Source organism: Cervus elaphus, chromosome 20 (assembly GCF_910594005.1).
Source record: "Cervus elaphus chromosome 20, mCerEla1.1, whole genome shotgun sequence".
In the NCBI taxonomy this organism is placed as follows: Eukaryota; Metazoa; Chordata; class Mammalia; order Artiodactyla; family Cervidae; genus Cervus; species Cervus elaphus.
Genome location: NC_057834.1, coordinates 112,040,765 through 112,063,714, shown reverse-complemented (window position 1 = coordinate 112,063,714; position 22,950 = coordinate 112,040,765). Strand labels below are relative to the sequence as shown.

Here is a 22,950-nt window from a genome sequence, read left to right as displayed (position 1 = left end):
CACTTCTCTAATTAAATTTATTCTTTGGAACTTGGGTAGGCCTAGGAGACTAAAGCTTTTCTACAAACAAGAGATAAGTGAAGGGGAAGGAGGGGATGGTTCTGTCCCAGGAAGGCCGATAGAGTCCTGCTGCTTACATGATCAGACAAAATATTTGTGGGATAGTGGTTAAATCTGAAGATTCCCAGGTGGCGTTAGTGGTAAAGAACATCTGCCAAGGCAGGAGATGTAAGAGACCTCTTTTCGATCCCTGTGTCGGGAAAATCCCCTGGAGGAGGGCACAATAACCCACTCCAGTATTCTTGCCTGGAGAATCCATGGGCAGAGGAGCCTGGCGGGCTATAGTCTATAGGGTTGAGAAGAGTCAGACTTAACTGAACTAACTTAGCACACATGCACACACAGTGGTTAAATCTAAACCCTGATTGCATAAAACCATGATATCTAATTGTTGTTGTTCAATTGCTAAGTCATATCCGACTCTTTGACCCCATGGACTGCAGCATGCCAGGGTCCTTTGTCTTTTGCTATCTCCTGGAGTTTGCTCAAATTCATGTCCATAAAGTTGGTGATGCTATCTCACCATCTCATCCTCTACCGTCCCCTTCTCCTTTTGCTCTCGATATTTCCCAGTATCAGGATCTTTTCCAATGAGTTGACTCTTTGCTTCAGGTGGCCAAAGTATTGACGCTTCAGCTGCCAATACTTCTAATTGGTAGGATTTAAAAATCAGAACAGGACTAAAATAAAAGATAACAATGGTATGTAAGTTGGCTAATTAGTGTTAAACTCTCCTGCTGTCTCTTGTTTCTTGATTTTTCTGAAAGAGGATAGTAGATAACAGTATTATCTGTTATATTTGGAGTATAATTTTGGATTTTTCTATTTAAAGTATCCACATTAAAATGGCTAGAGTAATTGTAAGGAATAGACATAGAATATGTAAATTTCATACAAATAGAAAAGGGGGAAAAAAACAGAAGTGACAGAAGAAAGGCAAAATCAGTAATCCTAAAGAAAGGAAAAAAGAAAAAATATTAAAGAGGAGAGATTCTATTGTACTTCCAGTAATGTCAAGGTAGCTCCTATCAGACCAACCCCCTAGAGATAACAGTTATGAACTTTGGACAAAATATGAAGAACAACTAACTACCTGGAGGCTCTGGAAAGAGATTAAAAGGAGGAAGAAACTAGAAGAGAGCCAACATTTAGAAGAAGGGACAGCCACCATGTGCAAAAATATGTAAAAGCTCACAAACTTAATATTGAATCAAAGAAGCCAGAAGCAAAAGAGTTTGTGCTGAATAATCCCATTTGTATAAAGTATAGAAGCAGGCCAGTCTAAAAGATCTATAAGAAATCAGGCTAGCAATTACCCTTGGTGCAGGAGATACTGACCGGAGGATTTCTGGGATCCTGGTAGTTTCTATTTCTAGATCTGGGTGCCTGCTACACGGGTGTGCTCTCTTGGTGAAGAGTCATCCAAAATTGACTTGGTATGTGCAATTTTCTGCCTGTATATCATGCTTTGTGTTAGCCATTCACTTGTGTCCTACTCTTTGCAACCCCATGGACTGGGGCCCACCAGGCTCTGTCTGTGGAATTCTCCAGGCAAGAATACTGGAGTGGGTAGCCATTTCTTTTTCCAGGGGATCTTCCTGACCCAGGGATTGAACTAGGGTCTCCTGCATTGCAGGAAGATTCTTTACCGTTTGAACCACCAGGGAATCTGACATGTATATGATGCTCCAGTATATACTTTAAATGTTGAAAAGGAAGCAGAAACAAGGTGGATAGGCAAGCAAAAGCAGACTGTGAAGAGACCAGACCAGGAGCATGGACATGACCTTGCTGCAGGTTGGAGGTGGCTGGCAGAGGGGAGAGCCTGTTCTGCAGGACATTACTGAGAAGACGGGCCAGAGTCTGGGCTTCTGACATTGAGGCCCTCAGCCAGGATGAATGGGGTAGAGTTGGGTGACAACTTTGTTTTCTTGGGCTCCAAAATCACTGTGGACGGTGACTGCAGCCTTGAAATTAAAAGACATTTGCTCCTTGGAAGAAAAGCTATGACAAACCTAGACTGCATATTAAAAAGCAGAGACATCAATTTGCCGACAGAGATCTGTATAGTCAAAGCTATGGTTTTTCCAGTAGTCATGTACGGATGTAACAGTTGGACCATAAAGAAGGTTGAGCATTGAAGAATGGATGCTTTTGAATTGTGGTGCTGGAGAAGACTCTTGAGAGTCTCTTGGGCAGCAAGGAGATCAAACCAGTGAGCCCTAAAGGAAATCAACCTTGAATATTCATTGGAATGAGTGATGCTGAAGCTGAAGCTCCAATACTTTGGCCACCTGATGTGAAGAGCCAACTCATCAGGGAAAAGGCCCTGATGATGGGAAAGATTGAAGGCAGGAGGAGAAGGGGACGACAGAGGATGAGATGGTTGGATGGCTTCATCAACTCAATGGACATGAGTTTGAGCAAACTCTGGGAGATGGTGAAGGACAGGGAAGCCTGGCGTGCTGCAGTCCATGGTGTCGCAAAGAGTTGGACCTGACTTAGCAACTGAAAAACAGCAACAATAGAGTTGCAGGGTGAGGGGATTTTATGAGGAGACTTGAATGCCAGGTGAGGAAATCAGACTTTGTCTGAGCTAGACAGAGCTAGGTCATTTCCAGGCAGTGGAGGGTCTGAAGATGCCTCCTTAGAAAGGACATCTCCCTGCTTCTTCCAACTGTGTAGGCATAGAAGGGGCCTCATTGGCTGGGAACTCTGAGTCATGGTGACCTCACAAAGACCACAACACCAGAGCTGGGGGGGAGAGCCTAGGTAAGCAGGAGGGTGGCTCTGGGAAAGTCCCGGGGTGGGGGCAGCCGCCACAGCCTCCACAAGGCAGTTACCATCTTGACCCCACCCCCCTGGGTAAAAGTCTCCCTCTGGCTGTAATTCCACTCTTAGAACTTCGTACCTTTGACTTAAGGCTGAATTTTCTGTTACCATGTGGATGCCCCAGGTGGAGGTAACACATTGAACTTTACAACAGTTTCTTAAAGCTCATGGACAAAGCATTTAGTATATCAAGTTCTGAGAATGTGGTGGGTGGGAGTCTGGGGGAGGAGAGGGAGAGTGAGATCCAGGGAGGGAATACCATGGACTAGGGGGAAAGGGTGCAGAGAACTGAAAGCCAGACTTGGCCTTTTGCTCAAGGCCCCCACCCAACCGTCACCCATAGGGAGGAAGGGACAGTGAGGATGGACATTTACTGGGGAACTGCTGGGGGCCAGATGCTATGAAAATTCCTATGTGCATTATCACATTTTATTCTCTATGCTTATCTCACGGATTGAGTATTAAGATAGATATGTGGTGTGGGGAAGCTTCCTTCCCTGACTCACACCTCTGGTGAGAGAGAAAGCAGGTTTTGAATTCACGTTCAGCTGACTCCAAAGCCCTGGATTTGTGCGTTATAGCTGGGCATTAGGAGAGATGTGTTGTTTTTACTGGACTTTTCCTGTAGTATAGAGACCTAAGAGGGTTTCCCAGGTGGCGCTAGTGATGATGAACCTGCTTGCCAATGTAGGAGACATGAGACACAGGTTCAATCCCTGGGTCAGGAAGATCCCCTGAAGGGGGGGATATGGCAACCCACCCCAGTATTCTTGCCTAGATAATCTCATGGACATAGGAGCCTGATGGGTTACAGTCCATGGGTTCGCAAAGAGTCAGACACAACTGAAGTGACAACACATCACAGAGGCCTAAGAGTGGCAGAGGGAATAAGGAATGAGAAGTGGGAAGATGTGGTCTCACTGAGTGACTCGTACCTTGGAAATCTCTGGGATCCTGGAGGGAAACTTGAGAGCTAAGAATACCTGGGTTTGAATCCTTCCTCTGCCACTTGCGGGAGGCTTTGTAAAAATCTACTTATGTCCCCTGAGCAGTCTGAATTGACATGCCAGTAAATGAGGATGATGATACCTGTCTTGAAGAGTTGTCATTCATTCATTTCCTTCTTCTGTTAATATTTTCTGAATCTTGCTGTGGGTACTAGGACTGTGCTATGTCTTGGGAAAACAGGAGTAATAGGTATCCACGAAGCTCATTTTCTAAACTGGAGACACACAGGTAAACAGAGCAATTCTCTGGTACAGGTGATCACATGAGGAGGGCACCTCAGCCAGATCTGAGGGTCCTAGGAATGTTCCTAGAGGAAAGGAATGTTTCCTTTCCTCTGGCATCTGGAATATGACTAGATGTTAGCCAGGGGAGCGATGAAGTGGTGGGCAGTCTGGAGGAAGGCTGCAGGAAGAGGAAAGAGTATTTGCAAAGGCCCCTTTGGAAGCACCAGAAGAAGTTTGAAAGGGGCTCAAGCATGCAGCTTGGGAAAGGATGAATGTAACTGAAGAGATGGAGGGTAAAGCCTGGACTGAGGGTCTTGGCAAATGAAACATAGACATCAGATTGAAGATCCGAGTGTCTCCCCTTGTGAACTGTCCATTAGCTATGTGATTATCACTTTGGGAAGGAGTGGAGGGAGAGAGCTTGAGAAAAGGCTGATTCCTGGGTCCCCTCAGAGCTGCAAAGTGGAATTTCTAAGGGTGAAGCCTGAGAATCTTTTTTTTTTTTTTTTTTAATTAATTAGCTTTTATTTTTGTCTGTGCTGGGTCTTTGTTGCTCTGAGCGGGTTTTCTTTAGTTGTGGCAAGCCAGGGCTACTCTCTAGTTGCAGTGCTTGACCTCCTCATTGCAGTGGCTTCTCTTGTTGCAGAGCATGGCCTCTAGGGCTCTGTGGGCTCTGTAGTTGTGGCTTGAAGGCTTAGTTGCCTCGAGTTATGTGGGATCTTCCCAGACCAGGAATCAAACCAGTGTCCCCTCAATTGCAAGATGGATTCTTAACCACTGGACCACCAGGGAAGCCCTGGGAATCTGTCTTTTAGAAAATATAACCCACACCTCCACAGTCTAAAAAGCCATGAAAAGTTACAGAGGGATTCTAAGAGGGGTGTGGCATGGTTGAATTCACACTCATTTTTCCTTTATCATACTTTTGGCCACACTGTGTAGCATATGTGGGATCTTAGTTCCCTTCAGTTCAGTTCAGTTGCTCAGTCGTGTTAGACTCTTTGCAACCCCATGGACTGGAGCACACCAGGCTTCCCTGTCCATCACCAACTCCCAGAGCTTACTCAAATTCATGTCCATTGAGTCGGTGATGCCATCTGACCATCTCATCCTCTGTCATCCCCTTCTCCTCCCACCTTCAATCTTTCCCAGCATCAGGGTCTTTTCAAATGAGTCAGGTCTTTGCATCACGTGGCCAAAGTATTGGAGCTTCAGCTTCAACATCAATCCTTCCAATGAATATTCAGGACTGATTTCCTTTAGGATTGACTGGTTTGATCTCCTTGAAGTTCAAGGGACTCTCTCGTATCTGTTACATGCATTAAAAAGAAAACCTGTTGTACAAAACACATAGCATAGAATTTACTATCAGTGACTATTGGTACCTTTATAATGTTGCACAATCATCACCATTATCTAGCTCTATAATATTTTTGTTGCTCCAAAAGGAAACCCCATACTCATTAAGAGGTCTCTTCCCACTCTCCCATTTCTCCTGCCCATGACAGTCTGTCTGCTTTAATCTGCTATTAATCTCTCTAGATTTGATTATTCTAGATATTCCATAAAAATGGAATCATATAATATGTGTCTTTTTGCATCTAGCTTCTTTCACTTAGCATAATATTTTCAAAGTTTACCATATTTAGCATGTATCAGTACTCAATTCTTTTTATGGCTAAATAATATTTTATTGTGTGAATATACCACATTTTTTTAATCCATTTACCAGTCAATGGACATGTTTGTTGTTTCTACTTGTGAATACTGCAGCTGTGAAATTTTGTGTCCAAGTTTTGGTTGGAACATCAATTTTCAGTTATTTGTGGTACATACATAAGAGTGAAATTGCTGCATTATACGGCCATTCTAGTTTAACTTCCTGACGAACAGCCAGGTTGGTTTTTACAGAGGTCACATGATTTTCATTCCCACCAGCAACGTTTGATGGTTCCAATTTTTCTATATCCTTGTCAACACTTGCTATTTTCCATTCTTAAAATTATAAACACCATAGTGAGTGTGAAGTGCTATCTTAGTGTTGTTTGGTTTGCATTTCCCTAATGACTAAGTGTCCTATTCAAGTTGTTTGCCCATTTTTATTTTATTTTATTTTTTTTTATTAGTTGGAGGCTAATTACTTCACAACATTTCAGTGGGTTTTGTCCTACATTGATATGAATCAGCCATAGAGTTACACGTATTCCCCATCCCGATCCCCCCTCCCACCTCCCTCTCCACCCGATTCCTCTGGGTCTTCCCAGTGCATCAGGCCCGAGCACTTGTCTCATGCATCCCACCTGGGCTGGTGATCTGTTTCACCATAGATAATATACATGCTGTTCTTTCGAAACATCCCACCCTCACCTTCTCCCACAGAGTTCGAAAGTCTGTTCTGTACTTCTGTGTCTCTTTTTCTGTTTTGCATATAGGGTTATCGTTACCATCTTTCTAAATTCCATATATATGTGTTAGTATGCTGTAATGTTCTTTATCTTTCTGGCTTACTTCACTCTGTATAATGGGCTCCAGTTTCATCCATCTCATTAGAACTGGTTCAAATGAATTCTTTTTAACGGCTGAGTAATATTCCATGGTGTATATGTACCACAGCTTCCTTATCCATTCATCTGCTGATGGGCATCTAGGTTGCTTCCATGTCCTGGCTATTATAAACAGTGCTGCGATGAACATTGGGGTGCACGTGTCTCTTTCAGATCTGGTTTCCTCAGTGTGTATGCCCAGAAGTGGGATTGCTGGGTCATATGGCAGTTCTATTTCCAGTTTTTTAAGAAATCTCCACACTGTTTTCCATAGCGGCTGTACTAGTTTGCATTCCCACCAACAGTGTAAGAGGGTTCCCTTTTCTCCACACCCTCTCCAGCATTTATTGCTTGTAGACTTTTGGATAGCAGCCATCCTGACTGGCGTGTAATGGTACCTCATTGTGGTTTTGATTTGCATTTCTCTAATAATGAGTGATGTTGAGCATCTTTTCATGTGTTTGTTAGCCATCTGTATGTCTTCTTTGGAGAAATGTCTGTTTAGTTCTTTGGCCCATTTTTTGATTGGGTCATTTATTTTTCTGGAATTGAGCTTCAGGAGTTGCTTGTATATTTTTGAGATTAATCCTTTGTCTGTTTCTTCATTTGCTATTATTTTCTCCCAATCTGAGGGCTGTCTTTTCACCTTACTTATAGTTTCCTTTGTAGTGCAAAAGCTTTTAAGTTTCATTAGGTCCCATTTGTTTATTTTTGCTTTTATTTCCAATATTCTGGGAGGTGGGTCATAGAGGATCTTGCTGTGATTTATGTCGGAGAGTGTTTTGCCTATGTTCTCCTCTAGGAGTTTTATAGTTTCTGGTCTTACATTTAGATCTTTAATCCATTTTGAGTTTATTTTTGTGTATGGTGTTAGAAAGTGTTCTAGTTTCATTCTTTTATAAGTGGTTGACCAGTTTTCCCAGCACCACTTGTTAAAGAGGTTGTCTTTTTTCCATTGTATATCCTTGCCTCCTTTGTCGAAGATAAGTTGTCCATAGGTTCGTGGATTTATCTCTGAAGTTGTTTGCCCATTTTTAAATTGGGTTGTTTATCTTTTTGTTGTCAAGTTGTAAGAGTTCTTTATTTATTCTAGATACTAGATTTAATCAGGTGTATGACTTATAAATATTTTATCCTTTTCTGTAAGTCATCTTTTCACTTTCTAATAGTGCCTTTTGATACACAAGTTTTTAATTTTGCTAATGTTCAGTTTGTCTATTTTTTCTTGTTTCTTGTGATTTTGGTGTCATATCTAAAAAACCATTGCCAAATCCAAGGTTATGAGGATTTATCCATATATTTTCTTCCAAGAGTTTTACAATTTTAGCTCTTATATTTCGGTCTTTTGTCCATTGTGATTTAAATTTTATATCTAGTGTGAAAGAGGCCAACTCTATTCTTTCAGATGTTGATTTCCAGTCATCCCAGCATCATTTGTTGAAGAGAATATTTTTTCCCCATTGAACAGATTTGGCATCCTTGTCAAAGATCAGTTGACCATAGATGGATGGATTTATTTCCCGACTCACAGTTCTATTCCATTAGCCTATGTGTCTATCTTTTTCCAGTACCATACTGTTGAATGCACTTTTTTTTTGAATGCACTTTTAAAGGAAGAATTTTGTGGCTCAATTTGGAAAATGGTTTGTTGGGAGTGACCCAGTGCACAGGGACCCTTGTTGACAGGGCAATTCCAAGACAGAGTCCCAAAGCAGTGGGAGCTGTACTAGGGTTTAGCAGTGGTGATGGAAATATGAGGAGATACTTGGGAACTTTTCTGGAGCTAGAATTAGCAGAACTCAGCCAAATTTGGATTCAGCAAGTCAAGAAGAGCATAGTCAAGGATGATATTGTGTCTGGCTTGGATTATGATTCCAGTGCCTTGCAATGTAGGAGAATAAGAGGATCTGATTTGGAGGAATGATGGCAAAGTCTGCTTTGGATTTTCTAGAACCGACGTATAACAATGTCAGACGTGTGTGCGTGCATGTGTATGTACATATTCATACAAGTGCCTGACACATTCCAGGCCTATACATCTGATAAATACGTTCTCAATGAGGAACTGGAAGATCCACTGATAGTTCCTCTTCCTGAGAGCCCCAGAAACCCTTATCAAGGGCCTGGAAGGTTTCATAAAGGTGAAGGAGAAAGGATGGGATTCAGTCAATGATTCTCACTCTCTGATAGGGCTAGGTGGTTTATTGCCACCCTCTGTTCTCCTCAACTGGGGCTCCAGGACCTGGGGGCAAAGACCAGTAAGCAGCTATATAGCAACCTCCTTTAGTTCCCCTGGGTCCCACCTCCGCAATCACCAGTCTTCCTAATGCACAATATCCCTTTGGTGGAGGCTAAGATGTGGGCTGACTATCTAAGCTCTGAAGACTCATCTGTGTGTTGCAGGGTGGAGGAGGAGGATTGAGGAAACAGGAGAAAGTGAAGGAGTTCTGCTCTTTTCTCATAGATAAAGGAGGTTCAGCCTGGCTTGAGACCCATGGCTTTTTGCCCAGTGACCCAGTATTATGCATTTGTTGTGTCAGAGGAGTAGAGATTATGTTCTTTCACAAGTTAAACCAGGTAGGCCTTCCAAAATTCTACTGACTGTATCATAGGCTGTACCTGACTCAGATTTTTTCCAGGTTGAAAATGCCTCCTTTTGATAAATACGGCGTGTGTTTGTATGTGTATGTGTGTGTACAGAGTAGAGAATATGGGAGGGGTGATCCAGGGTATTTTGGAGCCCTAAGGCTTTTTACAGTTTTCAGGCTCCTGTTTAAGTAGAAGAAGACAAAATTATGAATACAAAATTACGTGCAGGCCCTTTGGAAACGAATTGTACGAGCAAGGAGCCTTGAAATTTTAAATTTCATTAGCTTCTGGGTAAAATCACCGCTGGTGCTGATGGTAGGTGAGCCTTCCTTCCTCTGAGGCAAGTTGCAAAGCTCTGCATGGACTGCTGGCTTGGGGGTGAAGGAAGGTCCCACTGGGCTCTAAGCACCTTACTCTGCTCATAGTGCCTCACAGACAGTAACAGAATGAGTAATTTAGAGAAGACCTTCAGTGGGCCAAGTGGGCTCCATGCCAGACGCTGAGACTTTAACCACCCTGGGTGGCTAAAAGTCCCCCATTATTATGGCTTTATGTTCCCCATATTAGAGATGAGGAGGATTGGAGAGGGGAGTGTCTCTTGCTCAAGTTTACTAACACTATTAGGAGGATGAGCTGGGATTTGAACCCAGGACAATGTGACTATGAATCTATATTTTTTTCAAAGCCAAGCCATAAGGTACACAGCAAAATGTATGATATGAGTACATGATTTAGTGAATGAGTTAGTGCATGAATGAATAAGAAATGAACACGTTATGAAATGAGCTAGTGACGGAATGGATGAATGAATGAAGAAGAGATAAAAGGATGAAATAACAAGCTCATTTATTGAACATTTACTATGTGCCTGGTGCTGTGCTAGACTCTTTTATTTTATTTATTTACTGTAATGTTTGGCTGCACTGGGTTTTTGTGGTTGCCGAGGGCTTTCTCTAGTTGTGGCGAACAGGGACTATGTTCTAATTGCATCGTGCGAGCTTCTCATTGTGGTGGTTTCTCTTGCTGTGGAGCACAGGCTCCAGGACGGGATGGGGGTGCTAGACTCTTGTGGATCTTATGGTTTAGTGAGGAAACCGGATATTGTGTGCCAAGAAAGGGGAAGTGGGCAAAATGCCCTGGGAACTTACAGGTGGACCTCACCTGTCTGTGGGACCTGAAAGGCTTGTAGCATATAAGCTGAAATCTGAAGGGGTGAAGCTGTAGGTGTTAGCTAAGGAAAATGACTGAAGGATGCTCAACCTGTGGAGGGCCAGACTTAACCTGGGAGTGTGACTCTGTAGAAACTCAAAGTAGTTTAGGGATGTTGGAATGAGGGGGTGCAGAGGTAGAGGGATTATGAAGGGGCAAGAAGGGTGAAAAAGGACTTGGGGCCAGATGCAGAAAGGCCTTTTAGGTCCCTTATGGATTTGGGATGCTGTCCTGAAGACAGTGGGAAGCCATGGAGGGTAGGCAGTCAGGTGGCATAAAGAGGTGGTCTTGGCTTCCCTGAGGGCCTGTGGGGTGACCTTCCTCCCCTTGACCTCCACTTCCTTGAGCATACAATGGAGTAAGCATATCTAACTTCCGGGACTCTGTGTGTGTGTGTGTGTGTGCACACAGGGGGATTTTGTTAGCACAAGTGTGTGCCTGGCCTTTAGACTTTGCTCAGTAAGTACCGAAAAAGCCACTCTTGCTTGACTTGATCTCCTTTCACATCTCCTCACAGGGGCCCACTCCTGCTTAAGAACACCATGCATGCAGGTGAGCTGTCCCTACGATTCCCATAGGGAGGGTGGCCCAGGTGTGGGGGTGGGGTAGGGTAAGGTCGGAGCGTTTCCTCCTTTGTCTAGTCTTTCTGGGATGGGATGGGGTGTGGGGATTGTGGAGTTCACCCAGCAGTGAGATTCCTGGGCTGAGACAGGCTTGCTTTGGATGATAGCCCCAGGTTCTCCTCCATTTAGTCTGCCTCACCCAGAGCAAACTGTTAAGGGCAGTGGGCAGCTCTGCCCAGGCTCCTTTGGGTATCTAGTGCCACAGCCATTCACAGAGTAGTTCTAGCAACTTAGGAGTTGGCTGGAAGTAGTAAATAAGGAGACTTCCCCTTCTCCTTTTCTACCTTAAGGTGGGAGAGGTTCCTCATTTGTCTAGTATTCATGGACTTCCTACTGCGGACCTAGTATTATGTTAAGTGCTGGGGATGCCCCAGGGACTAAGACGTGCACAGTTCTCGCCAATGTCCCCACTCATCTCTAGCAGGGGCTGGACCACTAAACAAGTCACTGGAATTAACTGCCATGTATCATTTGCTTGGAGGAGTAGGATCAGGGAGGAGAGTAGGGGGAGGTTCCAGGCCAAGGAAAATACATTTAAGGACTGTGAGCTGAAAGGGGGTGGGGTGTGTTCAAAGAAGGGAACACAGGGGATGGGGCTGGAGCTGAGAGAGCTGGGGGAGAGCCAAGTAGGATGGAGCTGGACAGGTGGGCTGGGCATGGTCATGGAGGTCATCCATGGGGAGCCATGGAAAGGTTTCAATAGGTGAGGCTGAACTTGCCTTTTCTCTCTCTCAGGAGCACTGCAGGGAGCTCGACAGTCAGCTGTTGGACAGAAGGGGCAGTGGCGCTGACAGACCTCCAGACCGGGCATGGCCTTGGGTCCAGGGGCTAGTCTGGTCCTCTGTGAAGACGCGAACATGACACCCAATCTCAACTCCACTGAGGCCCCTGGTTTGGGCTCTGGCATCATCTCTGGGCCCAGTCTGGACACAGACCTTGTTACTCTCTTGAATCCACCCCTGAGTCCTGGCGTGGCTGTTGTTCCAGACCTTAATCCAACTCTGATTCTGATCTCAGAGGAGGCCCCTGGCCTGGAGTCTGATAACACCCCCAGACTTGATGACAGCAGGTCCACGACTCCAGGTTCCCTCCAGATCACTGCTGCCCACTCTGGTGAAGCCCTGGCTTTGGATTCCAATCACCTCTCAAGGCCTAACTCACAGAGGACCCTAAGTCCAGCCTCAAACCTCATTCTGAGCCCCCGCTCTATAGAGGCCCAGAGTATGAGCTTGGGGAGCCACGCTGGGCCAAATTTGGAGGAGGCTGTCAACTCCCGCTCAAGCGATCTTTTTGATTTGGGTCAGAGCAACTCCAATCCTTCCAGGCCTGAGACAAACCCATTTATAAGGCCTTATTCCAAAGACTCCCTTGTTCTGGGCCACAGCATCTCCAGGCCAGGTTCAAAAGCTCTCCTTATTCCAGCCTCAACTTCTTCTCTGGATCCTGACTCCAATCAGCTGCCTAGCATGGACTCAGGGAACATATCCAAGCTGGACCTGAACACGGCTTCAGGTTCTCCTGAGTCCCTTATGCCAGACACAAACGAGACCATCACTTTGGTTTCACATAACATCTCTGGATCTGTTTCAAATAGAGCCTTTGGTGCAGTCTGGAACACAAGTTCCAAGGGAACAATCAGCGTGGCTTCAAATGGCAACCCCAAGTCTGATTTGAACATGACCGTCACTCAGGCCTCATGCTTGACCCTGGTTCCTGGTTCCAACGACGTCGTCAGCCTGCACTCCAGCACCCGTGGACCCAGCTCCACCGTTTCGCCACCCTCGTGCATGACCCTGATCCTGGGCTCCAAGGAGACTCTGAGCCTGGGTTCCAGCCTCATCTTCAGCGACACCTCCACCCTGACACTGAGCAGCCAGCAGGAGTGTTTCGAGGACAGCAGCATCCACACCGTGCCTCTGGAGGGGAATCTGGGGAGCTGGAGTGAGATGACTAGTGTGGAGGTGGGCCAGTTCCCGCCGGGGCTCCCCACCGGTGACACCACGAACAAGGACTCCACGGCCTTCCAGGGCATCCCTCAGGGTGAGTAAGGCCAGAGTGCCAGCCCCAGAGAAGGCACTGACTTGGAAGAACTCTCTTCAGATTTGTAGGGCAGGGAGGGAAGAGGAGAGGGGAAAGAAGGAAACACCATATAATGGATAACACACGATACATTAATTACACACGAGAGATCTAGTGCTCAGCCCCTGCTTGCTGTATGACTTGGGATGAGTTACTTAATCTCTCTGAGCTCCAATTTTCTTAACTGTAATATGATATTCCTTATGATACTTTCATTCTGTACAAATTACAAGTCATCTAACTATACCTTCCTTTCTTTCTTGATGAATTTCAGGTCTGGCTTCTCAGGTCAGAGCTTGACCAGTGGAGCAGGCAGACCTGAGGTTTTGAGGTTCCCACCTGAGTGAAGCCTTGGGGTCCTGTCTGGAACCTGTGACTCACTTCTGATGTGCACGAGTTATGTAAATGAATCCCCCATAAGTTTTTGATGTTGTGAAGATCTCTTCCCAGTTATTTATACCTCCAAATATTTTTATTTGCTCATTTACCAATACCACATTGCAATTTTTAAAAATTACCATGGCTTTACAGATATGCATTCATATCTGAAAGAATGCCTCTTTAAAGTTCTTAAGATTATTTCAAGAACAACAGACTCCACACCATGCCCTGGAGGCTATTCAAACATCCTCCTTCTTCTGTATACATTTTAAAATATGTTTGTCTAGGTCCTCAAAAAATCTTTCTGGCATTTTTGTTGGAGTGTTATTAATATATCCATCTGTTCAAGTGAAATGGAGTGAAACTGGGGTTCAGCTTCATTCCTTTACTTGTGGAGTCCAGTTATTATTGTGATCTAATTCACGTACTATACAATTTGCCCATTTAAAGTACACAATTCAGTGGCTCTTGGTATATTACTTGATAAATCTTTTAAAAATTGTAGTAAAAAATATATAACATAAATCTGCCATTTTAAACATTTTTAAGTGTTTAATTCAGTGGCATTAGTCACCTCACAATATTGTGTAAAATTACCACTGTCTGTCATCCCAAATAGAAGGTCTCACCATAAAGCTGTAACTCCCTATTCCTCTCTCCCCAGTCCCACATGAATTCTAACCTGCTTTCTGTCTCCACGAATTTGCCTGCTCTAGGTAACTCATGAAATGGAATCACACATTTGTTCTTTTGTATATGGTTTACTTAGCATAACGTTCATCTGTGTTGTAACATGAATCAGTACTTCATTCCTTTTTGTGGTTGGATAGTATTCTAATGAATGGACCACATTTTATTTGTCTGTGGACGAATATTTGGCTGTGATGAATAATGCTGCTATACACATCAGCTCACAAGTCTCTGAATCCTTGCTTTCAATTCCTTTAGATATATACCTAGGAGTGAAATTGCTGAATCGTATAGTAATTCTTGTTTAGCTTTCTGAGGAAATGCCAAATTATTTTCCATAGCAGCTGTACCATTTTGTACTCCCTTCAACAATGTACAGAGGTTCTCATGTACAACGGGTTCTATTGCTGCACTACTAAACTCTCCTTGCCAGCACTTTTTATTTATTTATTTATTTATTTTAGAAAACACTTTTATAATAGCCATCCTAAAGAGTGTGAAGTAATATTTCAATTGTGATTTTGATTTGCATTTCCCTAATGACTAATGAATAACTTTGAACATTTTTTAATATGCCTATTGGACATTTGTATAATGTCTTTTGCCTATTTTCAAATATGATTGTTTTATTTTTTATTTTTAATTCTGTGGCATGCTACACAGCATGTGGGATCTTAGTTCCCTGACCAGGGATCAAACTCATGCCCCCTGCATTTGAAGCTGGGAGTCATGACACAGGACCACCAGGGAAGTCCCCAAATTTAGTCGCTTTTTGTTGTTGAGTTTAGGAGTTCTTTGTATATTCTGAATATTAATTCCTTATCAGATATACAATTGGTAAATACTGGCACCCGTTCTGTGAGCTGTCTTTTCATTCTCTTGACATTGTCCTTTGATGCACAAGTGTTTAAGTTGATGAGAATCAATTTGTCTACTCTTTTATTATCTGTTACCTTGGTGTTATGTTTAAGAAGTTTTTGCCTTTGGTTATACTCCAATACAAAATAAAAAGTTCTTTTAAAAAAACGATGTGTTCCCTAAAGTGCTGAAAACAAACAACATGCAAAAAAGAAAAGAATTGTATTTTTTGAGCTGAATTAAATGGAATAATTCTGTAGTCTGAAAAATAAGAGAAATTATTGCCATATCCAATGTCATGAAGATTTCTTCCTATGTTCTCTTCTAAGAGTTTTATAGTTTTAGCTTTTAAGTTTAAACTTTGAGTTAATTTTTGTGTACAGTGTGAGGAAGGGGTCCAACATCATTCTTTTGCATGTGGATATCTAGTTTTTCTAGCACTATGTATTGAAAAGAGCATTCTTTTTCCACTGAAAGGTCTTGGTATCTTTGTCAAAAATAAATTGACCATATATATGAGGATTTATTTCTATTTTATTCCATTGGTCTTTATGTCTGTCCTTATGCCAGTAACACACTGTTCTAGTTTCTATAGCTTTGTAGTAACTTTGAAAGGAGGAAATAAGAGTCTGCCAACTTTGTTCTTTTTCAAGATTGTTTTGGCTATTTAGGATCAATCTTTGCTTTTTAGTAGGATAATTGTATAAAATTGTAGTTTTAAAAACAATGTATTTTCAAACTGCATTTGTTTTTTAAAAAGTTTTCCAAGATATATAACATGTATCAGTAAAATATGTAGAGCACACTACTAAAGTGTACAGCTTGGTGAATATTTACCTACATATACACATTGGTAACTCCCACCCATATCAAGACCCAGATCTTTTTCGGCATCCCAGAACCTTCCCTTGTGACCCTTTCCAATCAATATCCCTTCTTCTGGGGTTGTTCGTTGTTCAGTTGCTAAGTCATGGACTGCAACATGCCAGGCTTCCCTGTCTTCACTATCTCCTGGGATTTGCTCAGATTCATATCCACTGAGTCAGTGATGCTATCTAACCGTCCTCTGCCATCCCCTTCTCCTTTTGCCTTCAATCTTTCCCAGCATCAAAGTCTTTTCCAGTGGGTTGGCTCTTCGTGTAGGGTTTTTCAGTCTTGGCACTATTGACGTTTTGTGTTAGATAGATCTTTGTTTTGTGGGTGTGGGTGCATGGGGGCTGTTCTATGCATCACAAGATGCATCCCTAGACTCTGCAGAAGATACTAGTAGGAACATTCTCCCTCACAAGTTGTGACAATCAAAGATGTCTACAGACATTGCCAAATGGCAAATAGGGGTCAGGATTTCCTTCAGTTATCAACAGTCACAGAAGGAACAATTCTTTGCATTTGTATCACCATAGACTAGTTTTGCCTGTTTTTAAACTTTCTATCAATAGGATACTACTGTTTATACTGTTTTGATTCTGGCTTCTTTAGCCCATTATATCTAGCGGATTCATCCACATGGTTGCATGTGTCATAGTTGATTCTTTTTATTGTTCTGTTGTGCCTGAAAAATTCCATGGACGGAGGAGCCTGGTGGGCTGCAGTCCATGGAGTCGCTAAGAGTCGGACATGACTGAGCAACTTCACTTTCACTTTTCACTTTCGGGCATTGGAGAAGGAAATGGCAACCCACTCCAGTGTTCTTGCCTGGAGAATCCCAGGGATGGAGGAGCCTGGTGGGCTGCCGTCTATGGGGTCACACAGAGTCCGACACGACTGAAGCGACTTAGCAGCAGCAGCAGCAGTATTCTATCTTATGAACATACCACAGTTTGTTGATTCATTCTGATGGGCATTGGAATTTTTCTACTTTTTGGATATTATGAATAAAGTTACTTTGAACCCTTCTGTACATGTCTTCTAGTGCAAAGATATACTTTTTCATCTAGAAGAGGAATTTCTGGGTCATAGCATAAGCACATGTCCAGCTTTAATAGATACTGCAAATTTTTCAAAGTGGTTGAATTAATTTACTCTCTCACATGTGAGACTTCCAATTGCTCAACATTCTGACAAACATTTGGTAGTCAGTTTTTAAAATTTTAGCCATTCTGGTGGGCATCTAATGCCAGTTCAATGTGGTTTTCAATGGCATTTTTTGATGATTACTGATGTTAAGCATCTTTCAATATGATTATTGTCAATTTGTATATCCTTTATAATGAAGGGCTCGTTCAAGTCTTTTGTTCATTTAAAAAATTTGTGATGTCTTTTTCTTCTTGATTTGTGGAAGTTCTTTATATAATCCTGCTATGTGTATTCAAAAGTTATGAAAATAGTGTTATATTTTCCTCCATAAGTTTTACTGTTTTGTCTTTCACATAAAATTTATAAAGCATTGTGCATTAATTTTGGAAAATAGTTTGAGAGAGGGACTTAAAAGGCTCATTTTCCCCCCATGTGAATATCTAATTGCTCTGGACCATGTATTGAAAAGATCATAATTTCCCCCACTGAATTGCAGTGTCACTTTGAGGTAAATCAAGTGACTGTATATGTGTAGGTTTATTTCTGGACTCTTTCTAATCCTTCGTTTGTCTATCCTCAACCATTGCCTTAATTACTGTGTTTTAGAGTAAGTCTTTTTATTTAGTAGTATGACTCCTCCCCTTTGTCGAGATTGTCTATTTGTTCTTTGTCAGGATTGTCAGTTCCAGGTGCTTTACTTTTCCATTTTAATTCTAGAAGCAGCTTGTCAATTTCCATAGAACAAAATAAAAATCTGTTAGATTTTCATTGGAATTTCACTGAAACTACAAATCAATTTATGCAGCATTGTCTTCTATATAATACTGTTTCTGAGGCTTCCCTGATGGCTCAGTGGTATAGAATCCACTTGCCAATGCGGGAGACGAGTTGGATTCCTGATTTGGGAAGATCCCACGCGCTGCAGAGTAACTAAGCCTGTGTTGCTAAAACCGCAACCATTGAGCCTGTGCTCTGGAGCCGGGGAGCCGAGACTGCTGAGTCCAGGTGCCACAACTACTGAGCTCACGCCCCTGGAGCCTGAGCTCAGCAAGAAGAGAAGCCATCGCAATGAGAAGCCCGTGCACCGCAGCTAGAGAGTAGCTCCTGCTCTCCACAACTAGAGAAAAGCCCATGCAGCAACTGAGATCTGGCGCAGCCAAAAATAAACAAACAGATAAAAAGTGAAATGGCATCTAGATCAAGAAAGTGAATTAGATGATACTGTTTCCAACCCATAGTTCATTTATATTTAATGTAATAATGCATAGTCAAACATTTTTTAAATTTTTAATTGGCCTATAGTTGATTAGCAATTATATTCTTTATTCTGTTTGGTCTATATTTCTTTTTTCTCCTTTTCTGGTTTTCGGGTTGCTTTTCCTCCCTCTTTTCTCCCTTACTTGTGTGGAAGTTATATACTGTTTAAAGTCTGTTACTAATTCTCGAGAAGCTACAATGTGTGTATTTAATTAATCACAACGTCCAAACTAGTCAATGCATTTCTCTTCCTCCCAGATGATTTAAACATGTTAACCTCATTTAACACCTCCTCTCCCATTTATATGCTCTCCTGGTAATGTATATTAATTTTATCTTTTCTTTTTCTCAACTCTATGAACATTATTATTATTTTATGTAGTTAATGTTCTTATATTTACCCAAATATTAAGCTCTTTTTTTTTTTTTATTTGCTTGTTGCATCTCAGACCTTCATCTGGGATTAATTTCCTTTTGGCTGAAATACACCCTTTTGCTTTAGTGAGCTCTGCTGATGCAAACTCTTTCCATTTTTACTGAAAATGCCTCTATTTATCCATCATTCTTTTAAAAATTTGAAATAATAAAAACTTGCAGAAAAGTTGAAAGTACAGTATAAAATGTTTTTTCTGAATTGATAAGTTGCTAAGTGATACCCTATCAATCTTGAATTTTAGTATGTGTTTCTTATAAAAAAGGATAAAAATTAACCATCAAAATCAGGAAATTAACACTGATACACTGCTACCATTCAATCCTCAGGCTCCATTCAAATGTCACCAATTGTCCCGGAAATATCCTTTATTAAAAAACGATCCAGGGGACTTCCCTGCTGGCCCAGTGGTTAAGACTCTGAGCTCCCAATGCAGGGGGCCCAGGTTCGATCCCTGGTCAGGGAACTAGATCCCACATGCTGCAACTAAGACCTGGTGCAGCCAAATAAATGAAAAAATAAATAAATAAATTTAAAAAAAAAAAAAAAAAAAACAACGATCCAGGTCAGAATCATTCATTGCAGTTTTCGATCTCATCTGTTTTGTTTCCCTCAGCCACCAGACCTTCCTTGACTGTCATGTCCTTGATACTTTGGAAGATCATAGGCCAGCTGTTTTATAAGATTTGCCTGATTTGGGGCTTGTCTGATGTTTTCTCATGATCAGATTCATGTCATGCTATTCATGCTATTCCCAAAGATGGTGGAAATAGCACAGACATGATGCTGGGTTTTTCTCACTACATTCTATCTGGTGGTGTATGATTTTGATTTGTTGCATTACTGGTGATGTTCACTTTGATCACTTGAGTTCAATGGTTGCTGCCAAGGTTTTCCACTATAAAGTCATTCTTTACCCCTTTGTCATAAATACACAAAAAATACTAGAGAGATCCTTTGAAACTATGTAAATATCCCATTTCTCATCAAACTTTCAATTTAGTTATTTCTTTTTTTATATTAGCATGGACTTATAATTTCTTAGTTTACTCGATAGACTATATAATCTATTGTTACCATCATTTATTGTGATACAGAAGCTCTCTTTGAGCCAGCTTTTACGTCTTTTTGACATATCCTCACAATTTCTTGGGCTTATTTCCTTGTTTTCTGGTACAAGATGTCTCAGACTCACCTGCACTTTCTCTGCCCAAGTCCTTAGAATCACCTCATTCTCCTAGGAGACTTGTTCCCTTTAGTGGTCAAGAATGCTTAGAAGAAGCCAATGTTTTAGTACTAGCTGTATTCACTATCACTGAGATGTCTCTGCTTCTCACTGTTGACTCCATCCTCCAGTAGACCCCGGAGGTTGGTGGCCAAGATGTCCCTGAAGCTCCAGGGTCTCTCTCCTTGGGCTTCCCCTCATCGCCTTGAGTCAAGGACTCTGTGGGCCCTGCTCAGCCAAGTGCCCACACCTGGACCAGTCACTGTGGCTGGGGGCATGGAAATCTCATACCGAGCAAGCATGATTTCCAGATCCACCTTTATCCATTTGTGTGTTTATTAAAGTATAGTTGATGTATAATATTATATTGATTTCAAGAGTAAAGCCCATCCTTATTTGAAGAGGGGTGATGGGTAGGCCTTGTAGCTTCACCTACCTATATGAAATGAATAGCCCGCAGGGAAGACAGAGGCTTGGCCACCAGAAGAAAGATGAGGAACTGTGGGGCTAACAAAATAGCAATTATCTATTAGGTTGGCTGAAAGGTTCGTTCAGGTTTTTTCGTTAGATGTTATGGGAAAAACTGAATGAACTTTTGGCCAACCAATACTATAACAAGTAAGAGTTTAACTATAAAATGTGATAACAACCAAGAGAAGAGAACTGAATGATGCATGACAGGATCACAGTGGGCCCTCCATTACTCTGAAGGTCAGGGGAGGCTGCTCTGAGGAGTGGCGGGCAAGCAGACCTTATCCTCAACCTGGGCAAGGGGGTCTGACAGTGGAAGGGCCCAGGTAGAGGAAAACAGCTTGTGCAAAGGCCTGAGAGCAAAGCCTGCTGGGCCTGGAAGGAGGCCAGTGTGGTGGGAGCGTGGTGAGTGAGGGGAGAGTGGGGGGAAGTGAGCTGCGGAGGTGGGCAGGGGAGACTGACCTGGCAGGGCCTTGAAGGCACTGATAAGGATGCGAGCTTTATGCTCTGGAACATGGGGTGCCCTTCGGGTTTTAGGGATAGGGGCTCAGTCTGGCTGCTGAGGAGGTAAAGCTTGGAGGGGCCCCATGCGGAAGGGGAGATGGGATTCTGCTGCACTGTACCTTTACCCTCCCTCTTCTTTTCTTCAATGGAACTATGACATGCAGGAGCCTTCGATGAAGTAGCTGCATGCCTGGTGGAGGTGCCAGGGCAGAGAGACGATCGCGGCAAAATGGCTCTGGTATGCTTCCTGCCAAACCACCTCCCCGCCACTGATTTCTTGGGATGCCCTCTCCCTCCACCTCCCACTCCACCCTCAGCATTTCTCTTTTCTCTGCCGGATTCTTCTCTGCTCTATGGTTTTATTAGTTTATCTTATTTCTTGTCAGTCCCTCGCACTGGAATCCATTCTCCATAAATCAGGGAGTTTTGTCTGTCTTATTCTCAGCAGCATTCTTAGAATCTAGAGCAGTGCCTGGCACATCCTAAGTGCTTGATAACAGTTTTTTTTTTTTTTTTAAACAACTGAATGAATTGTGAAGGTCTCTAAAAGGGAAAGAAAAGTTGGAATGACCCTTTTCAGGACACAGCCCCAGCCCGGGTCTTGGCCATGTAGCAGGCCTTGGGAGGCCAGAGAAAGCCAGCATCTTCAGGACTTGGTGAGGGCCAGTGGGACAGGCTGGTAGTGAGTGTAACACACGGAGTGTGGGTGAGCCTAGCTGGCAGACAGAGTCTGGAGGCAAGGGGTCTGCCCAGGACAGGCCATACAACCTGTCTTCTTGCCAGGTGGAATGGCAAGAACTTGCAGCATCTTTAACCCACCATACTGCCCATCAGATACACTTGTTTTGCTTTCTTTACTATATATTTTATCTCTTTCATGTTTTTTTTTTCTTCTACCTTAAGATAAAGAGAACTGATAGATTAATGGGACATTGGTTAATGTATTCCCTCTCCGGTAGCAGAATGCCTTAATCCGACTAGTGGGTGTCCTTACAAAGGGTTGATGCTAGAAGGCCCTCACGAGGTATCTCTAATGATGACATTTCAACTTGAGGTGTTGGAACCCTTTCTGTCCCACCAGCTCCTGCCCCTTCTTCCTTAGTTGACAGATGCTTTGCAATCTGAACCTGATATCTGGTTTTCCCCCAAATCTGACCTGCAGGGATTATCCTCAACCTGCTGCCACCACCATCTTCTCAAATCTTTACCCCTCCCCCCACCCCGAGTTCCCTTGCGGTTTCTCACTTCTCTTGGGCTGATGCTGGGGGCTGGCAGCTGGGGAGGAACAGGCAGCTTGACTGCAAGTGGCAGGTGCAAAGACGGGGTGTAAGGGCAGCCCCAGGGCTGGGCTCTGTGTGGCTCTCACCCTGTGGTTTCGCCCTCTGCTGCCCCTGAGGTCGGGAGTGCCCTCAGCCTCCAGAAGAGCCAGAATGTGCTGGACAAGGAAGAAGAGAAGAAGACCCTGATGAAGAAGATGATGGTGCGCAAGCAGCTTGCGGGTCTGTGGCATCAGGGTGGGGAGGGGGCGGAAGTCCTGAGTCCACCCACTGATGAGGCGGGGTTGGGGTGGGGTGGGCAGAGGACATCAAGGCACAGATATCTGGGCATGGGTCTCAGCTCCACCCTGAACTGCCCCCCATCTACCTTGAGGGAGCTTGGCCAAGTCACTTCCCTTCCCTGAGTCTCACTCTTAATATCTCACAAGTGACTGTGATTAAAAAAACCTGTGTCATTGGAGGACAGAACCCAAAGGTTAGTTCACTGTAAATTCTTAGGCCCCTGGGAGCAGTCATTATTATTTTATCTGTTATTTCCCCCCATAGTTCTTCTGATGGGGGAACTTCTGAAGGAACTTTCTTTCTCTCTGCTAAATGCAGTCACTTCTCAGTTATCCACCACAGTGTTTGGGCTGGGATAGCCACTGAAGTTTCCAGAATTATATCAATAG

The 22,950-nt window shown here is 43.1% G+C and overlaps 1 protein-coding gene across 1 annotated transcript in view; it reads left to right on the top strand.

Annotated features, from left to right (window-relative positions):
* The first annotated feature begins 2,834 nt into the window (after positions 1-2,834).
* MROH7 (maestro heat like repeat family member 7) overlaps positions 2,835-22,950 on the top strand; it is a 48,685-nt gene continuing 28,569 nt past the window's right edge. The window contains exons 1-5 of the mRNA XM_043877552.1: positions 2,835-3,022; positions 10,983-11,017; positions 11,824-13,128; positions 21,167-21,240; positions 22,399-22,482. Coding sequence (XP_043733487.1) covers positions 11,898-13,128; positions 21,167-21,240; positions 22,399-22,482 — 1,389 coding nt within the window. The 5' untranslated portion in view covers positions 2,835-3,022; positions 10,983-11,017; positions 11,824-11,897. The remainder of the gene's footprint in view (positions 3,023-10,982; positions 11,018-11,823; positions 13,129-21,166; positions 21,241-22,398; positions 22,483-22,950) is intronic.